The 22,093-nt window shown below is 46.3% G+C and overlaps 1 protein-coding gene across 1 annotated transcript in view; it reads right to left on the bottom strand.

Annotated features, from left to right (window-relative positions):
* The window catches only part of CACNA1H (calcium voltage-gated channel subunit alpha1 H), a 123,986-nt gene that overhangs the window by 61,836 nt on the left and 40,057 nt on the right, over positions 1-22,093 (bottom strand). Inside the window, exon 8 of the mRNA XM_054843261.1 lies at positions 19,059-19,471. Within this exon, the coding sequence (XP_054699236.1) occupies positions 19,059-19,471 (413 nt within the window). The remainder of the gene's footprint in view (positions 1-19,058; positions 19,472-22,093) is intronic.

The raw sequence follows: 22,093 nt of genomic DNA, 5'->3' as shown, positions 1-22,093 counted from the left end.
GGATGCCCCAGTCCTAGAAGACTGCCCTGGTCACCAAGATGTTTGCTATTCTGAGGTGCCTTGTGCCCTGCGTTTGACACCCAGACACCACAAGCTCTCAGAACCAAAAGCCCTTCTCAGGACGGGTTTAGCTGTCACTAATGTCTCTACTAAAAGCTGTGGCTTCGATGAGTTTGTGCTTTCTGATGAAAAAAATGTTCTGCTGAGAGATTTCCAAATGGGCTCTACTTAAAAGTAGGCTGGAAACAGAAGGAAAAAGAGATCTCCTCCTCATGCCTACTGATGAATGTTCACTCTCTGGCTTTGGAATTAAAAAGGAGAATTTATTCTCTCTGTCACCTCTATTCTCAGGTTTTATGCCTTCCTCTAAATGGGATCCTTCATGTGGAGTGATAACAATTTAATTGAAGATAGCCAATGGTAATTTTTCCTCCTTTCAATTGACCTACTTGATCTCCTAAAGCTCTGTGGAATTGCTTTTACCTCTCTGTTCTGTGGCATGAAAGTCACCGCTAATAATTACTTACCCAGCTGCATATGGCCAGCCAAATGCAAAATGCACTCCTCCTTTCTGGACTTGCCAATAGGGCATCAGTGGAGGAATGGAGCAAGCTGCATAGGAGCGCGATATACTCTGGCATTTTAAAAAAAAGCCACTAATGCTATCCAGCAATGACCATATACCAAAGTCATATACTCTCTGAGATTTTTGTGTGAATCCTTCAAGTTCACTTGGTGTTGACTCCTGGGTGGGAGTGTTTTCTACAGAAGCAGCCTTGGCTGCCACGCTTCCATCTCTTGCAACAAGAGCTACAGATCAGAGAGTTTATTCTCTGGGATAATCAACTCCACTGTAGCTTCCTTAGGAAGCTTCCCAGGCAGAAGGTCCCACATGGCACAACATATTTACAGTATTACTTTCCCATTTCTCAGTTTCTTTCAGCAAAATGCAATTTCATTTCAAGTGGCATAAATGCCAAGCTGGATTAGATCAATTGCTGTCTTCTCCGCCCTCAGGAGGAAAGGACCTGAGCAATCTAAAATGCTATCAGCATACAAAACTAAAGCTACTATTCTTGAAAAGTAGGCCAATCAGATGGATTACATCTTGATGGAGGATCACTTGGTCTGACAGATGGCTGAAAAAATAAGCCTTAAAATGAAAAAAACCCCACCCTAACCCTATAAAATAACTCCTCAAACAAGGCCAGAACTTCTCATATTGTCATGAAACAAGAAATCTCAGGAGGAAGAAGCCAACTCTCCAGATAACAACCAAGAACAAATGCCTCCAGCAATACACCAAGACCACTGTAATAACTCACCTGGGGAGAGATGCTCGAGTGTGGACTCTGCGAACTGGTCATCTCTGTCAGTACTTATACACTGATTAGTTTCATTGAAAAAGAAGAAAAACAGAAATATGCCTGAACTGAGGACAGTGAATGCCTCCTCATTCCTCCAGTGTTGGGTGCAAGCAAGGAAGCGCCAGTTCAGACCGAGCTTGGTGCTAAGGGGAGCCACAATCACCCCTTTGCTCTCAGCAATGCTGTGACTGGAGCATCGTTCAGGAGTATGCAGGACAGCACGTGTCGCACAGCACATCAGGAGATGCCTCTGGCAACTTCCCAGTATTTCAGAAATGGACCTGTGACTTGTACCCCTTCCCTCTTCTCTTAAGCAGCTGTTAAATACGAGCAGGCTTCTCTCCACAAGCAGACTGCCATCCCACCCCACATCAGCTTAGTTCCTTTAAGAGCCTCTGGCAAAAATCCAAGGAAATTATACAGACTGAATCATTCCCATCCATATGCTGGTTGAGTCCTTCAAAGAACCAGCAGATCCGTGAGGCGTGACATCTCTTAGCAAGGCCTGTGTTGATTCTCATCCAATATATTTGGCTTATCCCTCGCCATAAAAATATTACGCTCACACAAGGAATTATATTCACACAATTCTTGCCCATTGAAAAACTTTTTGTCCCTGACCACTGTCTGTGCTGAAGTCAACAACAACTGGTCAAAAAACATCAGCCTAATGGCTGAAATCAGCTTTGCTGGCTAATCACAAAGCATACATTGTTAAAAAAATAATGCATCATTCATACTGATTTTTTTCTTTTTTTTTTTTTGTTCTTACATTTAGGCTGAAAATATCTTGTATTCCATACCATTAACAGAAAGAAGAGCTAGGGTCTACCTTTTCCTTTTAGATGTGAACTGAATCACAAGATCTCAGGAGCTGAAGATTTTAAGAAAAAGCATACAATATTGTGAGACATAGAATCATAGAATCCCATGCTATAAAAGGATAGACACAAAGAACATGGAAATATGCTACAGCCCCTTTCAGACAAAAATGACAAGAAATCAAGGTTAATTGTTGATTTTCTTTGCTAAAATCTTGCAGCCAAACTACAATTGTGTATTTCTGACCATGCACAGAGGTGACGGGATGCCCATTGCAGGCGGCTCTGACCACATCCATTAAAGGTGGCAGGAGCATGAACATCGAGAGAATAAAGAACCATTTCCAAACTCTTTGATTGTACGGCAAGAGGCACCTTTAGCAATGATTATATGATCTTTATCCACATGCAACAGGCTTACTCTCTGATAACAGAGAGATCAAAGGCCTTTGGGTTGTCATTAGCAGGCAAACTCAATAGAAGTTTACTTCACCCAAGCTAATGGCACTGGAAATATTTAATCAAAAAATGGACACACTCTCTCTATTACTGCCAAGATGATTCAGAAGGGGCCACTTAAATCTATTTTGTCAAACCATTACTCATCCCTTGCTAATAGACCTTTATGGATAGTCCCTTTGAAAAATGCGCATTGGTGATTTGCAGGCTGTGTACTGGTATTAGGAGATTAGGCACATCAAGAAAACACAATAGAGGGACTGCTGATGGGAAGAACAAGATGGGCAGTATGTTTAGTCTGTATCTGTCAAAGACCTTGACTTAGTCATCTTTTAAGCTTAAGGAAAGGAAGCTGAAGTGGCCTGATGAGGAAATAAGTTCAAGGAAAGGATAATGCTTCAGAAAAATTTGAGCAATCTGCTGTAATTGACCTCTGAGTGCTGAGTGGAAGAAGGAAAGATGAGGAAGATTAGAAGAGCTTTTCTACAGAGGTTGAAGAACCTTGGGGTAGAAGAAAAAACATTGGGTGGACACCAGGAGAAAATCTGGTGGTGTATCTTACAGAACAAGAGGGTGTTGCCTACTTCAGCCTTCATTCTTGGGTCACCAAGGGAAGGTTCAGTGTCTACAATGAGATGCTGTCACGACTCCCCAACCCTTTTCCTAACTCCTAGATTAAATGTCTAGTTTCTCACGTGGTCCTGAACATGTATCAGACATTTGAGCACAGGCAGTTCTTTGTGGGCTTCCCTTCGGGATGTGCAGAGACTTTCAATTAACCAAGGGTATTTACGTTCTGCGGTTGTCTTAAAAGATATGAAATCACTTATGACCTTGATATAGGAAGAGTTGACCCTGCCTTAGAGCAAGAGGATGGCCTAGGTGAGATGAGCTCTATCTACTGTCATTTTTGGGACACTGGACTGAAATGATCTCTTGGGTTATTAGGATCCAAGCCACTGGTATGGTGGGTAGCTACATCTTACCACTTTTTTCCTAAGCTGAGGAAGGCCTATCCACAGGGACATCCTGTGGGGACAACACAGCTGGGGGAACCTCTAGCCCTTTTGTCCTCCAAGACAGGATTGTACTTGGTACAGACTCAGTTTCTCTGCAGCTTCCAGAAACACTTACCAAGAACTTAAAATTCAAAAGCTTCATCAGCATGGAAACAATTATCTGCAAATCCACATCTGTAATACAGGCAGCAACTCCTCTCTGCTCTGCATCAAAGATACACTAGGAGCCAGGAGAACAAATTCAGGGGAAATCCACCTTTCCTCCCCTCCAGCAAACCTAGCTACCCAAGCAATCGTTACAAGCTTGTTTTTGTCCTTGAGAACACAATGCTGCGAACAGCTCAGGGTGCTCTAGCCTGCAGCCAAAGCAGGCAGATGGGAACTTTAGAGCTGCCATGCTGTTCACGCAAGTGAATTATTGATACATTCTTCTTAGCCATGAGCATCAGAGTAAAGTGGCAATTAAAACCATCCACAATGATCAAAAAGAAAAAGCAAAGACAAAAAGGTACAAACCCAGCGTCTGTATTTGCCAGCAGCCTGCAGCATGTGCTGTTACAACTGGCAAGGAAGGCTTCTGGGTCCTGATCTTTCAGGTGTGTCTTCGATAATGGTCTGCATTAAAGCAGGCAGACAGTGGTGAGCAACACACCACCATCATTTCTGCTGGAGACAAGGGAATGAGCCGCTCCTGGGAGCTCACTGCCCCATTTTAGCTTTTGCATGTGCGCAATACAGACAATTCCAACTCAGAAATTTAAAAAATAACAACTACAATCACCATCATCCCTCTTGCTCCTTGAGACAACAGCATTTTGTTTTTCTAAGGCAAGAAAGGACTCAAGAGGTCAGAAAGGAACTACCAGAGCTGTCCTTTAGCACGGTCGCATCACTTGGACGCTGCAGGAAGTGAAAGCTTGGAATTACTGAATGTGAGCACAAACCAGCAAGAGAGCTCAGCAACTCTTGTTCCTCCTCACATCAGCTGTTTGTATCTTACAGATAGCTATTGGATTTTCACCTGGCAGAATTCCTCGATTTCAGTGGAACTACCACTGAGTTTGGAGGTGGCCCAACACTTCCACATTTTCACCTTCCTGACAAAAAAACCCAGTGAAACGAAATTATATTAAACCACCACCAATATTCAGAGATGACCAAGGAACAAAATTCACAGAAAATAACTGTGCTGGCTTTGCAATGTGTTTCTCTTATAATATTTATTTCTAATATTGGGGGGAAGAATACAAAAATCTGGAAAACAGGACTTAAAAATGAGATGACTTTCCATTCTTCTCATTCCTTTTGCATGAAATATGCCTCACCTCCAAGCATGCCCTGAATATGCAGTATGTTTCTATTGTTACAGGAACAAAATGATTCAGAAAAAGTTTAGTCATTCTGATTTTATGTAATGAAATAAAATCACTGCTAAAATAACGAATTTCTATTATATTAGCCCTAATAACAGTAGTGCTAATTAAAATTATTGTAATTCACTACTACTACGAGGCTGCAGTGCCAAGCTGCAGAAGATGTAGGACTGCTGAACACGTGAGAGTAGAGACTCTCTCCCCAAGCTGGTGGAGTAGATGTATTTGGTTTTGGAGGTCGTTAGTTCAGCCTTGGTGCGTTGGGCAAAGGAGACTGTTATGCTAACACTAATTACACTGCTAATGGCAACAATAATAACACCTCTCATATCATCAGCATGGATGCTGTGAACGCCAAAGCGATGCAATTATGCACTGCTGTCATTTCAAGGGGAGCTGCAAGGCAGAGAAAAGCAAAGGTAAAAGAGGCAGCACACGCCTCCTGCTTTATCATCTTGCAGCAATTTCTCTACGGAAGATGCCTAGTTTGGGTGAAGGGCCAGGTAGCCCTTTCCCTTCCTCCTCCCATGTGACACCAGGCTGTGCCTGGCTCTCATGCTCTGCACGGGCCATGCTATCCTCTGTGCTGCCTTGCCACGATGCCCCCGTCCTGAACCCACGCTGTGTGCAGTAACCAAGTCAGGAGAACCCCTCCAGGCAGAGGAGATGAGCTCTGGCTCGCTGCACTGCCTGCTCCCCCATGTCACCACTCCACAGCCCCCCTGAATTGCCTGGTTCTGCCAACCCGCTGCCCACATCATGCATTCACTTGGGGAAAACCTGTCAGACAGTGACAGCTCAAACGAACGAACAAGAAAAAAAGTATTTCATTTGCAACCTTCCTTTAGATTGGATATTAGGAAAAATTTCTTCACTGAAAGGGTTGTCAAGCACTGGAACAGGCTGCCAAGGGAAGTGGTTGAGTCACCATCCCTGGAGGCATTTAAAAGATGTATAGATGCGGGGCTTAGGGACATGGCTTAGTGATGGACTTGGTAGTGCTAGGTTAACAGTTGGACTTGATGATCTTAAAGGTCCTTTCCAACCTAAATGATTCTATGCCACATTCAAGTTTTCCTCCTGACAGCTTTTCACATCCCTGCCATGGCTCTGACTAGCAGAAGCGATGCTTCTCCCACAGCAAGACCCACAAGAAACAACCGCGCAGGAAGGGCTGCTCCAACCCTCTGCTCTAACCAGACCTCACAGCTATGCCAGCCGCACCAGGGCTTTGATCCAGCTGCCTGGGAGCAGGACCAACCATCCCTTGCTGAAGAGGCAATCCCAAGAATAAGCCAAATTGATCCATATCCTTCAAACAGCTATGTCAGTTTTCATATGAAACAGCCAACACAAAGTTTTATTTGTAGAGTGGGAGTGAAAGAGAATTTAGATGCAATCTCCAGCATAGTGGCTTTAATAAACTAGTAAAGCTAAAATAACCATGTGCAACCAGTGAGCCCTTGAGAAAGAAACTGAGCTCACAAATGTTTCTGCCCTGATGGAAATCCTCCTCATGGATTTCCAAAACGGACAGATCACAGTGAAAGCTGTCAAAGTATTGTATTTCTTAGTCCCCAAATGTATCGTGGGGTGGGATACACTGTGGATCTCAAGCAATTATTTGCTAAACATCAGGACTTGCTCAAATGCTCTCGCTTGAGAAGGTGGCGAGTGTTTCCATGGCAATGAGCTATTGCCTTGGTGACCGTGGACCTGGACTGGTGCTGCTAAACCACTGTGACCTTTGGACATCTGAACACAGCAAGGAGTTTCCTCTTTTGCTGTGTAATGATGTTTTTTTTTATTTCTAAAAGTTGCCTTAGGTGGTTGTGCTAGAGACAGAGAAGCACGAATTACTACAGAGAAGCATCCTCTGTTCACACCTGCCTCTCTGCTACACAACCCAAAATTAACTTTTCTATCAGTCAGGTGCAAACCAATTCTAGGTCCAATCCTGGCTACTCCTGAGCAGTGCTGAGCCTCTATCTATAAACTAGAAAATTAAGCAGAGGAGGCAGAGGACTTCATTAGCCCAAACATCAAAAGTACATTAATCTATATGCGTTTAAACCTTTTGAGAGGTCAGTCTGAGAGACAGTTGTGTTAAAAAGGTGAAGAAGTGAGCTTGCACATAAAAAAGCAGCTTTGCACATAAACAGGTATCCTCCTAGGCAAGAAGTTTACCTAGATTTCTGTGGTAGAGTAAAAAATGTGTCTGTGCCTCCCTCCAAACAATCTTCAGATAAACTTTGTGCTATCATAAAAGCTTTATCCTGGGCTCATATAGCAGAAAATTGCTGCATCTCTGCCTTTGAGAACTTCTGCTGCTTTTCTTCTCAACTTTATCATTGGAACACACACCCTTTGCAAGCAACCAGCAGTCTGAAACCTGATCGAACTGAACCATTACATTAGTTTCTTTTTAAATTTGCACAAGCCCTGCAGTCTACAATTCTAAAGTGGTTTCTATGGAGATGCTAAAAAAATGGAACGACACCTTCTGGGTGCCCAATTCGGCGTGGCAAAAACTTGGGTGAGCAGCAAACGCTGGTCGAAAGGAGCGTGAGGAGTGAATTTGAGACCCAGAACACGACTGCTTACAGAGAGCCGCAGATAATGGGGCTAAGTTACCGCTTTGGCTGACAGGCGTTAACCAAACTGACACGCTGCATTGAGTATCATGTGGAGTTTAATTAACTGCAGGCAATGGGGCATTAATACAGGAGAGGACAGCCTGCCTGATTTCCTTATGGTGTGAACGTGATAGGGAGAGGGAGGGACGTGAGCATTTGCAAGGCAGAAGCGATCCTCATGCGTTAAGAGGTTTCTCAGAAGAGCATTGGAGCTGTGTTTGGCTGCCTCTCAGAGCAGCTCTATCTCCTTAATCTGCAAAACTGGGCAGAAGAGTCCAAACCTTGCAACTTCCTACACAGTCTATTTTAGAGTCTTAGAAACAAAAACAACACACAACAGGAAGGATGCAATTACTAGAAATATGTTTGAACTCTCCCACACCCCAGCCCCATCAATTCTGATGGCTTCACCATTTGCATCGTTAGACAGAACTTTTACATCCCATCCATATGGTCCTGCTGGATCAGAGCTCTGGTCTGCACTGGTGCCCAATTCCCTCAACACCCATGCTAGGTCTCAGTTTAGCTCCGCTCTGTTTTTCCCAGACACCAAGTCGGAGGCAGAAGGGTCCATAGGCAGGGCTGAAACGTCACGTCTTGCGTTGACACAACTACCCGGAGCCACACAGAGCCGAAACTTTAGCGCAGTGACCCTAGAGAGACAAAGTCACAAGCCCTAAGGGTATAACAAGACCTTCTATACCAAGTACACTATTCCCAAGTGTATTTGGTAGTTTTCGAACCAAAGTGCTGTTTAAAAAAAGGCCAAAACCCATTTTGTCTTACTTAAGCAAATCTCCATTCAAATCAACCAGCCAGGGCTTCAAACTTCAGACCGCACACACAGGAATAAGGGAGCACACAGAAATAGTGCAAATGTGGTGGGGGACGACGACTGAGCAGCACGATGTGCCCTTGCTCTTTGGAAGAGAGGCAGAGTATCTCTTCCTTCAGCCACGGTAATCGGGACATCTGTTTTTAAGTGAACACACAATAAATGGGATGGAGCATTGTCTACCTCCTGGTGAGTGGTCACCCCTGGGATTTGAACATATGGCTGCATCAAGTCTGGCTAATGCCAACCTGATTCTTAAACTATTAAACCACCCCCTCAGGCTCTGTATCCCGTACTTTCTGCGTACATTGTACAAGGGAAAAGAATTTGATTTGGGGTTTTGAGAATTTCAAACAAGGATATACAATTAGAAAACTATTTGCTTCAGATGGTGATAAATAACCCTGGACTGGAGAACCTCAGAAAATATCTGTTATTCACTCTGGTGTGATGACACAAAGTCTTCTGCAGTGCTGTTTTACATGCTTTCCTGAGAGCCCAAACTTGTTAACCTTCATTTCTCTGCATGTTTTCAGAGGAGTGACAGCTGCAGCCATAAATACAGCATTCAGGTTTCAAGCTATAGTTAAAAAATAAAATATGTATGAAAACCCTCTGCTATTACACACCGACCAGCAAAGGAGGGAGGTGGGGAGGAGTGGGAGGAAACCCATAGCATTAAATCATTTCTGAAACACAAAAGGACTTCTGCAAGCTCAGGTGGGAAACATCCGCTCCACTGTTAGCTGCAGGGTCACTATCTGTTGGTCTCAGCCTGCCCGTCCATCACTCACAGGTTAAACAGTCTCAGGAACAGTGAGATTCTGTGCATGAGAAAGGAAGAAGCAGAGGCACATCCTCAGCCATCAAACTCCCCACACTACTCCTGCTACTTTGTGGAGTATCTGTATATGCTGGTACTCTGACCGTGGGAAGGAAGGGATGTAAATAACATCATTCCAGCCTGAACCATAGGATATCCCAGTGGCACCCTAAAGAGGGGACACAGCTAGGGAAAGAAGAGCGGAAAACAAGAGGAGGACCAGCAATGCTCTTTTGGATATCTTTGAAAAAGGGCTTTCAGAAGCATTCACAGCTCCTAATCGTCCTCAGCATAAACTGAGATTTCTGGCATTTAATCCCCCTGCACTTCCACGCTCTGCGGTTCAGTCCCTTGTACTTTGGCACACATATCAGCTGATACCTGCCAGCACTCCAACATACCATATCAGTAGTTCTGCTTTAAAGACATTCAAGATGCTGATCTCTTGTTCTGGCAGCTTCAAGAGACCTTAGCACAAGTGAGAGATCTTCTGCAACATGGCCCCCACAACACAGGCCATTCGCAAGGAGATAATTGCCCAGCAACCCATGCTGCTTTCAGACTCTCTGGCTGAAACTAATTTACACAAATGACTTTAAACTGTTTGCGGATGAGCAATGCTGACACGGTTACTGTTTTGCTTCTGAAGTCTTCACAAACAAAAGGAAAACTCTGATTCTCTCCCATATCGAGCAGCTCCCTGTGGTTCGATTTATTTCCTCCTATTGATTGGATTTGGGGCAGATTGGAGCTGTGAAGTTTCTGCCTAGATTCTGGATAGCTCTGAGAACAAGGCACACCTAGGGAACACAGAGCCAGGGCTTTGCTCCCCTGGTCCCATCACCAAGCTCCAGGTAGAGATCGTAGAAGCAGCCAGCACACTCTGGCTTCATAAACCACCTCAATCCAAACTAACTTTAAAGCACAGACAAGTCCATGTATAGTCATGCCAAGAGCCAGAGAACTACAGGATCCGTCTGTCTGTAGCAAATTCAATTCCCTTTGGAGTCTATAAAATAAATGACTTCTCTTTCTGCTGCTTTCTCCAGAGGCACTATAGTAAAAAGTGTTGGATTTGTCTGTGCATTGGACAAGGACAGGACAGGGAGAGAGGAGTATTAATTTGTACTGGCATCAGGCAGGAGAGGAAACTCCTGAGAAACGCCTTTGTTGGGGGAAAGAAGCCAAGCGGTCTTCCTGCCCCGTCCTCCTTGGTGGCAGTCCCTGCTCTAGCAAGCTTTACTACTGATGCTACAAGCCCTGTGCACAGAGTGTTTTTCCCAAATTGGGACTCAGGCTGTCTTTAAGGCTGTAAACCAGACAGAGCAAACAAAAATAGAGCTTTAAAAGAATGCATGTAGGCATGCCAAATCTCCCTCATTTTCGAGTAATAGTCTCACTCCTTTCAGATGGAGCTCTCTCCCCCCACCTCTTAAAACCATTTATAAAAAAGCATCCTGATCTTGTAACAAAAGATCCAGAAGGAGGTTTCAAGGAGACATTTAAAGCTTCATTCATAATTCTGGAAAATCTCACTGTCCCAGCTGGAGAACTCTGGTTAAAAGCTGAGGAAAATTCATGATTCAGGTTGGCAGCAGCTGTAAACATACCTGTTTATTTCCTTGCACTGGTTCTTCTCCTCTGATGTAAGGAGATAGACTGCTACCCTGAGCATCTTTAATCCTCTGCCTGCTGATGGGGACAGCCGGCTCTGCCTCTCACCACTGCGGTACCCAGAGAAGGGCAGCATATAGGACGCCTTAGCAATACCACTGAATCTCCACCCAGAGCTTTCAGACTAATTTGCCATCATTTTGTATGTACTGCCAAATACTAACCCCACTTTGCTCTCAGGTGTGGCATGACTATCTTTTCTACACCTTCCTAACATTTTCTCAGTTAAATCTATTTTTAACCTTTTCTGTATTTTCCAGGTCTACAGAGAAAGCAATCATCCACAGGGAGTGGTTGGAAACGCACAAAAGTATTAAATTAAATATGACTATTTCCTTTGCCTCCTAAAGAGTTGGGAACCACCAGTCTACAGGCACTGTTAGTCCATGGCACAGCACCATCATGTACTGCCCTCTCCATCCTCTTATCTGCAGATCCCCTTGTGTTACACTCCTGTTGCATTTGCGCTCTAAACTCAGTTTCAGAGTCTACTTGCAACCCCCAGGCATAAAAACTGGTGCCAGGAGAAGTGCAGCGCTCTGTTCCCATTCCCACTGTTGTTATTACTTGTAATAACATCCAGCAGGCCCTGCCCAGGAGCCCCACATGGCGGGTGATATACACGGAATAAAATGCAATCTTTGTCTTGTGGAACAAAAAAATCCAAGATGACAAAAGATGGATGAAGGCAGACTGGGGAAGTGTAAAGAAACAGAGAGACTAACATGGGAGGTGGCGTTCCTGGTAGACCAGAGCTGCCAAGACAATCCAAGCCACTCCTTGCTTCCCACCACTCCAGAGCACGTTCCTCTCCAAGCCTTGCCAATGATGCCTAAGCACATCTTCCTGCCCCAGTCAGTTGGTTTGGCTGTCTCAGTCTTTTGCATTTCCTCCTCTGCTTTTCTTTGCTAACCCTGCTCTTGTCCCTGCAGCCCAGCTGCCTTATATGAAGGCAGCTAGAAGGACAGCAAGCTGCTGCCATGTGCAGTACCAAAGCCACATGGGCTGCTTGGAGGGACCCGGCTGGGGCTCTGCATGTTGCCTGCAGGCATCATGATGTCTCTGGAGCCACTGATCACAGCTGCCATGAACCAGATGCTCGAGCTCTTCCTCGAACTTGTATCTTGTCATCACTCAGGCAAGGGACTACCAGGTATAGAGCGTGCTCACCCCGAGGCCTGCTTATCTGATCAAAGCCAACCTCCCTCTCACCAAACCCACTCCCAGATGAAAAGCGTTCAGCTGAGAGCCAGCAGGAAGGCACAGGCTCAATACAATGCCACGCTCCTTGTTTGTGAAAGACACCTTCTTCATTACAGGTCCTCTCTCATTGCAGTTTCCCTCTGCAGAAAGCGAACACCCCGCTGTCCAGCTGTGTCAAGCCTCCCTGCCTTGGAGCACATTAGAGCCATTGTCAGCATAACATTTGAAGCTAGCCGCCCATGGCTGTGATTTACGCACAGTTTTGTGATGAAATGCAGCTGGCAAGTGCACTCTGCTTTCATTCTTGGGGCTATATTACACTTGGTTTATTTTACCTGCCAGTTGAAATGCAAACAATCTGTCTACATTCTATATATAACCATCCGTTGCCATCATGTATGTTTATGAAGCATGGGGGTTTCATGGATTCAGTCTCAGAAGCCTTGGAGGGCACCACAACTGTCTCAACTGACTCACTGCATGACCCAGATGGAAGAAATGCATCTGGTGGGTCCTGCACACTGTGCCTATACAGCATGGGTCTCTTACTGGCGCTGTGCAGATCTCCAGTCTCCATGCAACAGCGTATGCTGGGAAGCATGTTACCATCACCTGCTTAAGAAGTCTGTCATCTTGGCAGAGAGCAGATGTGATTTATATGGCCAATCCCTCACCACAGAGAACAACTAATGGCGTAAGTGAGGGGAAGGAACTGAACCATCGGTGGTGGTAAAACGTGCCTACAGTTCCACAGGGAATATCCTAATATTATTCCCTAGACTAATGAGCACATCTATAGGAACCAGATCAGACTGCAAACTCCTCTCGCCATGACTAGCTCTGTTGTTCTCCTGACTCTCCCCTGACTGCTCAGTATGTCAACACTCGAATGAGTTATTGCACTCAGTTTCTGCATTGGAGAGGTGCTGTTCCTGTCTGGTAAGAGGCAGAGGAATGGATGGATCTCTAGTATGTTTTCCCTTATATAGTAAAAAAAAATATACCAAGAACATACAATCCAACAGAAAGAAAACAGAGCAGTGGAGTCAGTTAAATTACAGAAGAGAGTAAGAGAGAGCGAAGGCTCCATGAACGCCACTCATGGCAGGCTCCCTGTGGAAGGACATGATTTACACCCTTTGCCATGAAAGCTGCGAAGGTCCAGCAGGCAGGGATCAAGCCCTGAGCTGGGACACCTGGCTTTTAACTGCAAACAATTGCTATCAGTTCATGCTATCTTGTCCCTGACCCTTGATTCCCTCTAACATGGGAATGACACCTTGCCAGGTGTCAATGCTCCACATACGAGCTGCTGCTGGCTCTGATCAGAAGCCTTGCAGCCTGAACTGTGCAGAGAACATCCCCAAACCATTACCAGGTTTGTTAATGTCCTGACAGAGTGGCTGTCTGCGAAAAAGGGGGCCTGGATAAAGGTGATCTGGAGAATACTAAAAAGGTGGTATGATCTTGGGGCACAAAAGAGGATGGGAAACACCTCTCTTTCCCAAGGTCTCCAGACAAAGCCCTTCTCTTCCCTCCCAAGAGGTGGGGACAGAATTCAGATTATCACAAGGTGTTTGTTGAATGAGTCAAATTTCTGTTGCTCTGCTGAGGAGACCCAGCATGTGTTCTCGACTGATGCAGCTTCCCTACCAAACCAGTGCATGGGGAAAGCTGTCCACCCCACACTTATGGCTGGGACCTTGGATAGTAAGCAGGGAGGGACAGCTTGGTATGCAGCTGACAAAACCCAAACTATAAACCAAAGGACTGCTAAGGGCTGAATGAGTCTCACATCATTTATCCAATAAGCACAAACACATTGGGCTGAATTTTCACATCCTGGGCTGGGGGAATCTGTTTGCTTCAAGACTAGCCAGTGTGTGAGTTCTTAAAATTGGATCATGCAAAAAGTTGGAAGAGTGAACAAGTTCAAAGTGAAAATTTCAGATCAGGATAATATTTTAGTGCTTAAATTCCTTTTGAGTTGTGAGTCAATTTGCTTCAAACACTGCTGAAAGATTCTCCTCTGCTTTCTAAGTGCTGAGCTTTCCAGACCAAACCAATGTTTCAAGCCAAAATTGACAAATGCTAAAATAGAACGTCACTAGAGAAGCTAGTTGCTACCTTAAATCACACAGAATTACTTTTACTCCAGAATAATAAAATAAAATGTACTACACAAAACCAGCACTTCTCTTACACTGATAAGCAGTGGACCACTGGGTACCCACCAAGGTCAGCTTCAACCTATTCTAAAGACAGCTGCTCTGAACGAAACATGCCATGGATGAGGGATCAGAAAAGCAATTAAAAGCTCTTTGAACAGCAATAGCTTGGAACAAATACTAATTTGTACATCTCTTCTGAGAAGTGAATATAAAATAGCATTTCTAGTGCCATTTGATGTAAATTGAGCCTTTTATGTGGAATCATTACAAGTACCAACAGCTACTTCTGCAAATTCCTCTGGGAAGCCAAGTGGGGGTCTCTCCTCACAACTTAAACCAAGGTTCCTCAGGGATTAATTCAGAGCTCACCCTTTTGCAGGGACAATGCCAGCATCTCTCTTGGACAAATGAACAGGACTCTGTCCTTCTACTGGACAATTAGGGAATTGAGGCAGACTGAAGAAGTAGCAATTATTTCTTCAGACCAGTCAGCGAAGCACACAGAGGAGCTGACTCTGGGACAAAAAGGTATCAGCTTTCGGTGGCAGACAGGCATTTGGAAACACAGCTCCTGGACTAGGACCTGCCTGTGCCAGGCATCTTTCCCCGCTGCCCCAAAGGCATGGCAGAGTTTATGCTTTTGGAGTGCGCTGTTCGCTCTTGGTTGCTGCAGTGCCATGGCACGTTCTCAGATACTCTGGAGAATTGTCAGCTGCAATGAATGCATAACAAAATCATGCATTGAAATTGCCTGGAAGATTAATGCAAGGATTGCCGCCTTCTTTGTACTTGGCTTTCCTCATCTGTGGGAGTGCTTATTCGTGCTGGAGATAGACAAATAAATAAATAAAGCACGACAGGAGGGGGGAAAAAAAAAAACCAAACCTCCAAACCAGCCAATTAACCTTTGAAATACAAGTTGTGCTGCTGCTAACTAACAGCATCCTGTAACCTCCTAATTACTAGCCATGTAAAACGTGGCAGTTGGAGACAGAGCTGGCTGTTAACCCTGCGGATGCGCTGTGCAGGCGGATCCGATTGCTGCTAATGACTGAAGTCCCAAAGAAACTCTCTTCCCATCATCAGCTCCTGCTACCGGGATCTCCTGCTGCAAACTGGCTGTGCTGCCTCTGAGAAGAGCAGGACTGGTAAAGGACAGCTCTGCGCAAAGCAGTTCTAGCATCTCCCATGAGTCAGCTAGCTGCTACAGCAGTCATGACCTTAGCCACAGGACACGATCCTTGCCTAAAAGGGTATTACATGGGCTATGTGCATTAAATGGGGTGGTGTCAGCTACGTTAGCCAACAGGAGCCAGAATAACCGTTAGCAGGCTGCTGTGAGCTTCAAACTCCCATAAAAACCCATAGGGAAGCCTTGAGGGGATTTGGATATGGACAAGTCTCTCTTTCATCTGGAGGTAGGGTGCGGGACTGCGGCAGTACAGACACAGACCACCTTCCTGTCTTGTCAAAGGGTGCTACCAAAGCGCTGCTCTGGCACACGCGACCCCTTGCTCTGCAGCTATGATAAGGGCCAGCAGTAACCCACTGGGTTTTGTCTCCAGCCTGGCACCTTGCAACCTCGATTTTCTCATCCAAAAGATACGGACGATAATGCTTGCTTGCCTCAAGAGGGCTCCGCGAGACTTCTTCACAGAGCGCTGCCATGTCCCGGGATGAAAGGCGAGATACAGCAAAGACTAGTACTGTTCTATCTTCCATGCCATATGTTGTTCAGTACCCTCCACCCCTCCCACACACACAGAGGATTGATGCCTTGGCTTTGAACAGCACTCTGAAACAAAAATGTATATGGTGTGCCCATCTATTTGCAAAGCCACTGATGACTATGAAGTCTAAGAAGCCGGAAAAGAAAAGCAAGCAGCCATTAATAATTTTTTAGAAAAGGCATTGGGCATTTCCTTACAGACAGTGAGGTTTGAGGAGAGCTTCCCTGTGGCTGCTGCATTGATTGTAGCCCAGTTTGATAAAACCAGTCAATGGCTGAAAACGAGTGGCAAGAATCAAGACCAGGGAACCTGCTTAAGCTGTTCCACCCAGAGCAAATGTCTCCATGGTAAGTGATGTTCTGCAGGGCTTCAGGGCCCAGGAGTCCCCTGCCCATGCTGCTGTCAGCAGACACAGAGCACAGGAGGTCTCCCCAAAGGGAGCTTCTGAACCCTGCTCTCTGGGTGACACTGAACAGCTCAGTGGGAGCAAGGAAAGAAGAGGAGAGCCACAGAATAGCTATCCTTGTAGGCAGCTCCTAAATCCTTATGACTTGGGGACTGGCCTCCAGGTTTGCCCTTGGGAGGATGGAGAGGGAGATGATGGCAACACTCATGCCTAGTTAACAGCCTGGGGAAGGCTCACACCTTCTCCCCTTGTAATACCTGCTCTGAGCAGAGGTGCAGAGTGCTGGGCAGCATCTGTCACTCACTAACCAGAAAGCTGTGATTAAACTGTTTTTCCTGGCAAGGATCATAGTATACCCAAAAGGAGCCATTCTCACCTCCCCTCCATCCCAACAGCACGCTGTGGGTTCCTGACAGCTTTGCTCAGGCATCTCCTCCTTATGTCCACACAAAGCCAGCCCCCCACCCCAAGTCTTGCAGCCAGTTCTCACATGAGAAGGGCTGAGGGTTCTAAAATCACCCTGCTTTGTTCACAGAAGCCCCAGACTTTCATGCCAAAGAGTCTGGGAGCCTAGACCCATTTTCTGTTGCTTTTGGACAGTGCCTCTGGCGATGCCCTGGAGGTCACGCTGTTGATAGGAGAGTGCTTGGGTGAGGTGTTTCCAAGCTGGGCTCTGACAGCTCCACGGCTCGTTGTCCCCACTGTGTACCAGAGACACTTTGCAGTCAGGCATGTGGAGGAACTTTTACAGGTTTGCACTTCAAAATGCCTCCTCCTTTATTGGGCCCACACTGGGCAGTGCCTGCAAGCAAAGCTGGCGGGAGTCTGATGCTCCGTAGCCAAAAGCTTCAGAATCTTTATTGCCATTGGCTTTGAGATGGTTTAAAGAAAAATCTTTTACCAGGCAAAATCCAATATAAACCTGCCGGCTATGGTTTTCCTTTGTTAGCAGCAAGGATGTAATTATCACAATTTACCTTTATACGAGTGAATGTGGACAGACTCCATGTCATCCCTGGGCTTTCTCACTGCAGCCTGTCTAAGGTTTTCCCTCAGCACCCGTCATGGCAATATCCAAGGACTGACAAAGCTGTATCTGCCTCACAAAAGAGTATCCATGCAGAAACACGGCCGCTGCAAGGAATGAATGGTCTATTCAAAGGTGACTGACAAGGTGTATTTCCTAATTTTAAAATTTGTTGTGGAACAACTAACCAGACAGAAAGCTGACAGCGACAGCTATTTCTTTGCTGGGTTTGGACGCTTTCTGCTGTAAGTGTGAACTAATTTATTGTTGCATGGCTGAGGCTCATGTGCTTTAGCTGAGTACTTGCTTTTCCGAAAGAAAATGTGCCTCAGATAGCATAGAACATAAGGGCTTAAAGCACATAAGTGGAGAGAAAACAAAGCAGCAGCACTTTGGAGGATTGTTTGCCATGGTCCTGAGCAGGACTGAATCCTGGGAAGTGATGGAGAAGAAAATACAGAGCCTCTTGTCTTGCCTTTGGATATACCTTACTGCTCTGTCTGTCTTTTCTCCTCACTCCTGAGCACACAGACTGAGGCAAAGAGGAGGAATAGCTTTATAAATAACCTTGACTTGGACCTGATTCTGCAGTGTAGATTTTGGGGGAGCACTGGATGAACCTTTGACCATCCACCTCATAGAAAATCTATATGAGGATCTCCTGGCCTCACTGGGAAGCATTTTCCACACCTGACAGAGAGGAAGCATGAGAAATTCCAGAGCACGTTTTGAGAAAACAGTTGAAAGTAACCAGTTTTTCCAAGAAAGAAAAGCCCAGAAAAGCACAGCTTTCCCCAGAATGGCCAACTGGAGATACTCAGATGACTCACCTCCCTCTCCCATCGCACAGCCCCTCAAGCTCCCATCAGCCAACAACAAGGACAAGCTGTCCTCAGCTGCCAGCACTGCTTTCTGCCATCACCATGTTCAGACTAATACTGAGAACAGCATGATTTCTGTTTTCCTCCCTCCAAACACTTAAAAGAAAGACCTACTTGCACCCTATGAGATCAAATTAAAGGTTTTGGAGCCTTCAGGGAGAAACTCTTTTTTTTCCTTGTCGCTTTTAGCATTGCCTGACAGTTTAAGTCTTTATTTAAAGGCCCAGGATCAAAGAAGAAACTTCTGCGTGGGTTATTTGCACTACAAGGTCCACTCTGCACCACCATCAGACCAAAGGGGTATTTCCATCAGAACAACTCACGCTTATACGAATAATTCACAGCAAACAACTTAAGCAGTCAGGCTCTGACACATTTAAACTCTCCACACCTCAGCAGTGCTGCCAGGCACCTTCCAGGCTTTTTGCACACAGAAGGATGCTCCCGCTCATCACATGTCTGCAGGATCAGGCCCTCGGCCCCATTTAGTGTTCCCAAATTGCATGAAAACCCACTTGCTCCTGCTCTGGCATGGCTTCGACAGAGTCACCCCAAGCCACCATGCAAGCTGCCATGCCGTGAGCAGCTGAAACCACAGACCCTCAGGGCTCTTGAGGCCAGTCCTGCACTCACCTGCTCGTGGTACTCAATGCCCATGCTCAGTGTGTTGATGAGAATGGCTATCATAATCCCCCGGTTGAAGTACTTGCTCTCCACGATCCTCTTCAGCTTGCTACCAAAAGCCTTCCACAGGCGGATGACCTTGTTCCTCTCCTTGGGTTTTTTCTTCTTCCTCCTCCTCCTGCCCCGCTGCTGCTGGAGCTGGTCTCTGTGGTCACCATGCCGCAGGTCCTGGGTGAACTCGTAGACGCCATTGCTGTCGGACTCGCAGCTGTCGGACTCGCTGAAGGCGAACTCGGGGTCCTCCAGGAGGCTGGCGCAGAAGGGACAGTCCTGTAGCTCGCAGGTCAGCGTGCCACCCGGTGGGCTGGGCAGCGGGCAGGCTGCGCTCAGCCCTGACAGCCGGCTGGGTGTCCGCCGCAGACCTGCAAGGGGAGATACGCACCGTGAGCCACCTCACACCCTCAACATGGCGGATAGCCTCGTGTCCCCGCTGGGCAGCTTCTGCTGCCTCCTCAAATAAATGCAATACCCTAATACAGCCTTCTAGTCATCTGTCTTAGCAGGTGGCTCTCACTTTGCCTCATTTTTTCCCTCTGCTCCCCTCTCCCCAAGCCCCAACACCCACACTCTAGCCCCCTCCATGGACACGGGGCCGAGGGACCTCTCTCCACACAGTGCGGCAACCATTTTGTGCTCTGCGCCTGGGGGAAGACTGACTGGCACACCCCTCACTTTCAATTATTTTTGATTATATCTGACCAGGCTAACATCATTAGCAGTGATCTGAGCACTATCAAGCTGTTACACCCAATTTAGATAGCGCTTCCATTTAGCTAATAATGAGGAGGGAGAGGGAGAAATGGACCAAAGGTGGCTACAAACCACGGATCACAGCTTGGAGAGTCACGTAGTCCCTTCAGTCTCCTTCATCCCTCCTTCAGCCTTTAATAAAGCTCAGGTGAATTCTCTCCTTGAGGCACAGGACTGAGAGTTCAGGGTGTTTTAAAATCAAACACATTGCCACATGTTTTGTGGTGCGAGGAGAAATGCTGGCTGCCCTCACAGAGCCAGGGTATGGAGATGCTATGGACAAGAGTAACGAGGATGATTTGGGTGGAACAGGAACTAGATCTTATTTCCTCTTATTTAGGAACTAAATTCCTAGTTTCCTCATATTTAGGAACCAGATATTAATGGCAGGAAAAACCCAACAGGAATGCAATACTGTGAGTGTGGGATCCTTCCTACAAAATGCCATTCAAGCGTCAATGAAAACCTTCCTTGAGGTTCAGGGAAATAAGGTGAGGGGACAGTTTCCCCCCCCATAACATGCCCCTGTTTAGAGCTTGGATGGGGACACTTGGATCAGTTTTGGGGAGACCAAGCAAAAGGCAGTGGATGCTCCTGGCTCAGGGCCCAGGAGCTTGGAGCTCACCCAGCAGGAATGCTGCTGATTTCAGCCACTCCTGGCTGACACTTGAGGACGTCTTTAAAGAGAAGGCAGCGCCAAATGAAATAAAGCACCCCATTAGCTTGAAAACTGGGTTGTGACAAATCAAAAGATATTTTACTTGCCTGAATGTCACTTGGATATCACTGGCCTTCGGAACAGCCTTGCAAGAGAGGGCTGTCCTCCTCCTGGTCAGTATGTCAAAGACACCAGGAAGATCAGACATATTTGCCCCCTTACTCAATCCGTGAGCAGCACCGGTGCAGCACTGCATGTTAGCACAGCGTTTCTGATCGGGAACGGTCTGACAAGGAAAGACTGCAGCACAGCCACAGTAGTGCAGATAGCAGATGTAGTGGGCTTGCCAGACGTCTTTTAATGCTATCAAAGTGTTAAAAATTATATGAAAAATACTGGCGCCGCAGATGTCTTCAAAATACCAGAGTCTCCTTGGCTGCCTGCTAAAATAACCTCACAGCATTGCAGGGCACGAGAACACGGAGGAACAGGCTGTACTTTATGCTGTTCAATTCCACAACAAAAGAAGGGAAGAGAATACTCTCTCCCACAATTGCATCTTTCCCAGCAGACACCAACCTTGTTTCCAGCTGGGGCTGTGAGTGCCCTGGCTGCTAACGCCTCCTTAAATCTCTCAATTATCACTTGTGCGCTCTCCTTGCACAAGTCTTGCAGTGAACAGACTCTGCTTGTTGAATTGTAAGAGTGGAGAGAGAATTAAGTGAAATAACTCTTTGTTTGCCCAAAGAGGCTGAGACCAGAAGGGTCGGGTGAGTTTCTGAGCCCACCTCACCTTCCCTGCTGAGCACAGGCTAGGGACTTCACATGGCTCCTTTGATAAGTTTAGACTGGGATGGAGAAATAGGAGTTGGGAGCTGTGCCTGGCAGAACTACATCCTCAGGAGCTAGCTTGTTTGGCACCTAAAGATCCTCCTGAAGCCTGGAAGACACATCCATCATCCCTGCTGTAGAAAGATGGTTGCGATGCAGAAGTGAATCTGATTCAGCCCTGTTGGTGTGGCAGAAGGGCCTGGAAAGAGCCAGGGCCACAGAGGGGAAGAGCTGGGCACTGACACATTGTGTGACAGGGTCTCCAGATGGACCCGGCCGACTCGCTTCCCTTCCCAGCCCCCGTGCTCCTTGGGGTGCCAGATAAGCTGCTGCTCACCAGCCAAAAGCTGCAGCATCCACCCCTTCCCCTACATATAACCACGCTTCTGAAAGACACAAAACAATTTCAGGAGATTTGTTTAAAGCATTTTGGCATCCTCTGGACTGAAATGCCTCTGTAAAAAGAGGATACTATAATTGCATAATTAATAGCATCTCCATGTAATCTCCGGCTTTCGAAGAACCACCACAGGCTACGTGAAAATCTCCTAAGTCAATGAAGTGCCCTAGGACTTCACAGCTGGGACTGGGATCTGGGGCTTTCCTGTCCTGAAGAAGACCCCAGCAGCAAATCCCCTTTCAAGCACGAAGAACTAAACCTGTGACTTGAGCATTGCCTTCCAAGCAACAGCTCTTTCCTCTCATCCTTGCTTTCCCAGTTCCAGACTTTTGCAGAGCCTGGGCT

The sequence above is a fragment of the Grus americana genome, chromosome 15, assembly GCF_028858705.1.
Source record: "Grus americana isolate bGruAme1 chromosome 15, bGruAme1.mat, whole genome shotgun sequence".
Classification (NCBI taxonomy): domain Eukaryota; kingdom Metazoa; phylum Chordata; class Aves; order Gruiformes; family Gruidae; genus Grus; species Grus americana.
The sequence above is the reverse complement of the archived record's forward strand: the minus strand, read 5'-3'. Positions and strand labels throughout refer to the sequence as shown.